General features: G+C 32.2%; 2 protein-coding genes across 2 annotated transcripts in view; one reads left to right on the top strand and one right to left on the bottom strand.

Annotated features, from left to right (window-relative positions):
* Positions 1-4,981: 4,981 nt before the first annotated feature.
* LOC122247950 (uncharacterized) lies at positions 4,982-6,085 on the top strand. Its single transcript, XM_086555387.1, has 2 exons — positions 4,982-5,095; positions 5,809-6,085. Exons 1-2 carry the CDS (start codon positions 5,087-5,089, stop codon positions 5,998-6,000), a joined length of 201 nt encoding a protein of 66 aa, XP_086411513.1. The 5' UTR covers positions 4,982-5,086; the 3' UTR covers positions 6,001-6,085.
* A 692-nt stretch (positions 6,086-6,777) lies between these two features.
* LOC122247920 (uncharacterized) overlaps positions 6,778-7,500 on the bottom strand; it is a 4,896-nt gene continuing 4,173 nt past the window's right edge. Inside the window, exon 3 of the mRNA XM_086555450.1 lies at positions 6,778-7,083. Within this exon, the coding sequence (XP_086411576.1) occupies positions 6,895-7,083 (189 nt within the window). The 3' untranslated portion in view covers positions 6,778-6,894. The remainder of the gene's footprint in view (positions 7,084-7,500) is intronic.

The following is a 7,500-nucleotide window of genomic DNA, read 5'->3' as shown; positions in this document are numbered from 1 at the left end:
GAGTATATATTTATAAGTGTGTATACACACAAACACAACCACCTATATGTACATATACACATATAGAGATATATACAGAAATGTATATACATAAATGTTTATACATATGAATATATACATGTATATATACATATACATGCCTATATGTGTATATTTATATAAACGTATACATCTATTTGTATTAACATATATCATGTGTATATATATGTATATACATACATATATGTATATATGCATAAACATGTGCATATATATATTTACATATTATATACATATAATATGCATACAGAAATGTATATACATAAATGTTAATACAAATGAATATATAAATGTGTATATACATATACATGCATAAATAAGCATATATGTGTAGATTTATATAAACGTATACATCTATATGTATTAGCATATATCATGTGCATGTATCTGTATATACATACATAAAATGGATATATATATATATATATATATATATATATATATATATATATATATAAATGTATATATATATATACATATATATATATAAATTTTCATATATATATACATATGCATGTACAATGTACCGTTCCTACACACACATACAAATATATATGTACATATGTGTCTGTATATGTACATTGTACATATAAATACACATATGTACATACATATTTGTATGTGTGTGTAGGAACGCTTACAGTATACCTCTTATGGTTAACTGTCTGTATATTTTTATGCATACCTATATGATTTGACACTACATTCACACACACACATGCATGTGCATAGACTCACACATACACAAACCAGTTGCATATTTAAATTCATCTTGGTATTTTAACTGATATCTAAAATATCTCAATATATTAACATGAATTATATAATAATTACCTGTACTAACCGCACCGAGAGGATAAGTTATGTACCAAAGGTGCCTAGGGTCAAACCTCTTATTCAACTGTGCATTAGGAGTGCATTAGTGTGATGACATTGCCAATAATACTCAAATGGTCTTCACGGGTTGGAAATACTAATCATGAAATAGTTGATCTTTATCAGGATTTTATTGTACGGTTAGATTAACAATACACGGAATTCATCGCCACTTGAGTCCCTTGCGACAAAGACAATTGCTGTTCATTATCGGAATAAACGTTTCCTCTTCTTCACCAGTGGTGGTAGTGGTGGTAGCGGGGATAGTAGCGACGCCGGGGGTAGTAGTGCTTGCGTTTGAAGAACAAGGGGTCAGCTACGGGGTCGGGGTCAGCCACGGGGTCAGCCACAGGGTAGGGGTCAGGTATGGCACGAGCCAAACCCAGGAGGCCGGACATGGCCACAACCAGAGCCATCAACAGCGATATCTGCAAAGTAAGAATGAGAAATGAGAAAACATTTTTTTTTCTTTTCTTTCTTTTATTGTAAGGGAGTGAGGGATTTGTGTACGTATGCCAGAATATGAAAGACTGACAGATATTTTACCTTTGTAATATGTTGTTGGAATTAGCCTAATTAATACAACAGTGTTTCGTTACGTTCGAATCTTTAAGATTCGATTAGGGAAGTCTGGCAAGGTTCGTGGTCCAGTTTATCCCTTTCTGTCTCTGAGGTGAGGTATTCATTGTTACGTATTTCATTTTATGAACATTTCTTTGCTTAATGTGGTGTGTCTGTGTTCTACGGGTGGTGATGGTTTTGTTAATAATTGTTTTGGTTATCATGGTGTGAATGTATATATATATATATATATATATATATATATATATATATATATATATATACATATACACACTTGTATGTATGTATGTATATATGTATGTATGTATCTCTATATATATGTGTGTATAATGTATACTTGAAGAAAGAAAAAGAAAGAAAAATAACCGACTCACCAGCTTCATTTTGCGACGAGAAAGTGTTGAAGTGTTGAAGTGCAATTGCAATATGATCTCCTGTTCCTCCGCGGCTCCTTATATACCACTTGAGGGCGATCGGACTGAGGCGCCCTTCCTCCTCCGCGGGGAAGTCCCTCGCGTCTTCTGCTTCTCCCTTATCTTTCAGTTCCTTGATATATATATATATATATATATATATATATATATATATATATATATATATACATATATATATATATATATATATATATACATATATATATATATATATATATATATATATATATATATATATATATATATATATATATATGTATATATATCCTTCTTTTTCTAGTACTTAACAGCCTCAGTATCGACTTACAAAATGTTATATATAAATAGAGATGGATTCAGTATATAATTATTGTCTAGTATAGATTACTATTATCATGATTACTATTAGTACTGTTATTATTGTTATCATCATTATCATATTTTAAAATCATAATTACCAAATTTACTAACGATTATTACCAAAGTTATGATTAATTATTATCATTGCTATCGTTATCATTATTTTATTATTATTGGTACTTTTAGCATTATTACTATTATCTTTATTGGCATCACAATTATTTGTATTATCACGGTTATTGTTATCATCATCATTATTAGTAGTAGCAGCATTGCTTCTATGATCATTATGATTATCATTATCCTTATTGTTATGAATATCATTATCATTATTATTGCTATGATTATCATTACTACTAAAATAGTGGTAGTAGTGTTATCATCATTATCATTACCATCACTGGGAACAATAAATATGATATTGAAGAAAAATTACCCCTAGCGCAGAAGACAGCATTATATGGTTTGTGGTAAAGAGCAGCAAAATATCCTTCCGCCCATATAGACGGGAAATTCCCACTTTTTCCCCTCTTCCCTGTAGAAGTGATTTTTTTTTTTTTTTTTTTTGAAGTGATCGATTTCGTTTTTGTGGACATAAAATCATCTTGATTTTTTTGCATTGGATAGTGAGGAGCGGAACCCGATGAACCTGGTTGTGATTAGAGAATAGAAACAAAAATATAGAAACGTAAGTGGTGAAGTTATGATAATGATATTGATTTGAAAGATCGTGTGAGCACTTGTGTTTAATATAAGGTGAATAAAGAATGGCACACACACACACGCACACACACACACGCACCCACACACACACACACGCACACGCACACGCACACGCACACGCACACGCACACACACACACACACACACACACGCACATACACACACAAACACACACATACAGACGTACATGAAGACACACGGAAGAAAAGTTGATCCGGATCTCTCATAATGATTTTTGGTCCCCATTGAAGCCAAAAGAGGAACAATAAGTAAATGGAGAAAGCGGAGGAGAATAAGAGGAAAATGATAAGAATAAGAATAAGGCCAGAAGAAAGAAGAAAAGAAAGAATGGATGAAAAAGAAGAAGGGTGAGGTTAAGGAAGAGGAAAAGAAAGAACGGATGAAAAAGAAGAAAGAAGGAGAAGAAAAAGAAAGAAAGAAGAAAAAAGAAGAAACAAGAAGAAAAAAGAAGAAAGAAGAAGAAAAAAAAGAAAGAAGAAGAAAAAAAGAAAGAAGAAAAAAAAGGAAGAGAAAGAAGAAGAGGAAAGGAAAAAGGAAAAGACTAAAGAGGAAAACCAAAAGGAAGAGAGGAGAATGAAAAAAAAATCTGTGCTCATGAATGAAAGAGGAAGAAAAGAAAAGAAGAATAAAGAAGGAAAAGAGAATATAGGACCCCCGCCACGAATGAAAATAGCCTCACATCTGCGCCATTACACGAATTCAAGCTCAAGGTCCTTCTTACCAGATCGTGTATTCTGACCAGGTAGTTTTTTTTTCTTCTGTTTTAGGGTCGAATTCTTTTCTGAATCGTTTTCTTCCATTTTACTTTAGCTATACCATGTCTATTATCAACTATCATTCTTTCTTGTTTTTACCATACTTCATTGTTCTTACTTCTTTCTCTGAGTCTTATGAAAACGCATCTATTCGGGGTCGATGTTCATTATTAGTACTAATGTTTTGGTCTTACTTGGCTCACTTTCTGGTGTTGCATTGAAATCTCTGAGGCAGTGGTGTGGGTGAGGTTTGAAGGGTCGAGGTAGAAAAAAGATATATGGAATTAAAGAAGTATTTATTGATTGAAAATACTTTTCGTTAACAGAAAAAAATAAAATCAATAACGTGATTTAACCATTATATAAACGCCATACCTTCATTCTTAACCTCAAGGTTAAATGGACCGGAAAACTTCCCGGAAACAATGCATTCATCTGGTTTTCGGTTGCATTTTCAGGTTTTAGCAACATGATATGTGTGGTCTTTATCTAAACATGTGATGTAGCTTTCCTTTTATGAAGATATGTTTATCTGCAGGTTCAGTGGGATTATGTGCTTTTTATCTAAATATGTGAAGATACAGCTTTTATTTTGTGAATAGGCCTATATAATTACCTGAAGGTTTCAAAGACCTATCATCTGGCATCTTAATGTGAATAAATGAAGATGCAGGTTTTATTTTGTGATGTATGTTTGTCTGAAGGTTTCAACGACCAATCATGTGTCGTATTCATTTGAACGTGTTAGTTAAGATGTAGCTATTATTTAGAGACGATATCTTTATTGGAAGGCACACTTTTCATATTCGATTGTTTACTTTCAATATGTTAAAATGTAATATTATTATTTTTCTTTCTTCTGTTTTGAATTTCATAATTGTTTTCGTTTTTTAACCGTAAAAAGGAGTGATCAAGATCCGTAGAAAATGCATCATAAAATAAGATAGCCATCACTATCAGAATTATCACTATCATTAATAAAAATCACCAGCAACATCATCATTGTCATAACTATCATTTTGATGTTTTTTTTTTTCTTATAATCGCTCTGAATAAAATGATATTACAGACAAAGAGCAATATCACAATCAGCATATACTCCTCCATTAAAACAAATCACGAAAGAGCGTCAATAACCCATTCAGGTCACGTACCTAAGGGGGGGAGGGGGGATATCCCGAGCAGAAGGAGAGGTAGTTCCCTCAGGGAGGAAGGAGTTCCCGCCCCGGCCACGCCCCGCCTCTTCCTACTTATGGAGTGGGTATTTAAGCCATACTGTCCCTCCTCAGGATACAGTTAGGACTCGCAGGCTCTAAGATGAAGCTGGTGAGTCGAGAATAGTTTTTTTTTCTTTTTTATTCTAGTTCTTAAGTTAAAGGATAATTTGAACGTGTACAATATGTGGGGACAAACCCACATGTATCTATTCCTATTGTATTTACGAGCATGTTTTATATATATATATATATATATATATATATATATATATATATATATATTTATATATATATACATATATATACTATATATATATATATATATGTATATACTCTATATGTTTATATATATATAATGTATATATATGTATATATATATATATATATATATATATATATATATATACATATACATATATATGTATGTATGTGTATACACATATGTATATACTATATATGTATATATACATAAATATATATATATATATATATATATATATATATATATATATATATATATGTATGTATGTGTATACACATATGTATATACTATATATGTATATATATGTATATATGTACATATATATGTATGTGTATATACCATGTATATACTGTATATATATATGTATATATACATTTGTATATATATATATGTATGTGCGTATATACTTTATATATATATATACATATATATACACATATGCACGCACGCACACATACACACACTTTTATATTGATCATAAAGGTGTAATAAAGTATAAAGACGAATAAATTAGCGAAACTAATTTTGAAATCATTTGACACTGCTGCACAATTTCACAGATTTCGCTGTTGATGGCTCTGGTTGTGGCCCTGTCTGGCCTCCTGGGTTCAGCTCGTGCCATGCCTGACCCCTACCCTGTGGCTGACCCCGTGGCTAATCCTGACCCCGTAGCTGACCCCTGGTTCTTCAAACGCAAGCACTACTACCCCCCGCGTTACTACCCCCGCTACCACCACTACCACCACTGGTGAAGAAGAGGAAACGTTTATTCCAATAGTATTAATATAAGATCTCAATGTCTCCTGAATTCTGTCGTTAAATAAACTCCAAATAGATGTGATAATCTTTATCTTTCCAATTTATGAAAACCAAAAGGAATATCATTGTTTCATATAGATTACGTCGAAATAGTTCTCAATAGAGCACTTAATTTGCCTTGAAAATATCACAATTTAGATTGGAGGTTTGGCATTAAAAAAGGCATATACTTCGACTATGCCAGGAATAGGGATTGTTATGCTAGACTGTATATGGCTTTTTGCACAGTGTTGTTTTCCTATCAATGAAATGAATGGATAACTTGCAATGCACACTCGTTGTTAAACATTTATTTAACAAAAATCTATGGCTGGATTCTGTGTATGGCACACACACAACACATACATGCATATATACATACACACACATATATATGTATATATGTATATATATGTATATGCTTGTATAAATATATGTGTATCTTTGTATCTATTAATCTCTCTCTCTCTCTCTCTCTCTCTCTCTCTCTCTCTCTCTCTCTCTCTCTCTCTATATATATATATATATATATATATATATATGTATATATGTATTTGTCTATTTGCCTGTATGCATGTAAATAAACTCCCATCCACACACACACACATATATATGTATACACACCTACACACACACATACATATGTATGTATATATATGTATATATATATATCTAGTTTTAGGCTATGAGATGGAGACTGGTGTCAATTTCTTAGAAAAAAACAGCAACAGTATTGTTTTTCAGTCTTTATTCATATTGGCCAAATCTATCTCCTTCCATGATGTATTTGAAATTCCATGCAAACTCGATAAGATCTTTTAAAAGCACTTGCGTGACAAAGATCCTTTTCACCAGCGGTAATAACGACGACGGTGTCCGTAATGGCCATGGTGGCCATACCTGTGGCCATGACCATAGCGCCAAGGGTCAGGATCAGCCACCGGGTCAGCGTCTGCCAGGGCATAGGGCTCGGGCATAGCGCGTGCAGATCCCAGGAAGCATGACAGGGCCACAGCCACGGCCATCAACAAAGAAATCTGTCGAAAGATTGAACGAAAAAATGTACTTTTCAAATTCCTTACACCATAATCTCTTAAAATATAGATAGCAAATCTAAGATACGTATTTAGTAGTTTAAATTGTATGAAAAAAAAGAAAGAAAATAAGTGACCTCTTCTTCAAGTCAAGATATGAATAGATAAAAAATAGTTTCTTTATGTCTTACGTATTTACAAGTTACAGGTAACAGGCACATCAACCTTGCACTTGAATTCTCACGCCTACTGTCATGTTCAATACTTTATCAGCTATAACTAGGACAAAGCTAAGCAAAAAAGACTCATTGTTTTAAGTAATAGGCTGATTAAGCTGATTAATAATGTCCTACATATATTCATTATTTGTATAGAATAATAATATACATAAAAAAAATAGGTTTAGCATTCATAACAAAT

This window comes from Penaeus japonicus, unplaced genomic scaffold (assembly GCF_977035675.1).
Source record: "Penaeus japonicus unplaced genomic scaffold, GWHDUDI00000001_assembly GWHDUDI00000031, whole genome shotgun sequence".
Classification (NCBI taxonomy): Eukaryota; Metazoa; Arthropoda; class Malacostraca; order Decapoda; family Penaeidae; genus Penaeus; species Penaeus japonicus.
Note: the sequence above shows the minus strand (reverse complement) of the source record. Positions and strands in the feature narration are given on the sequence as shown.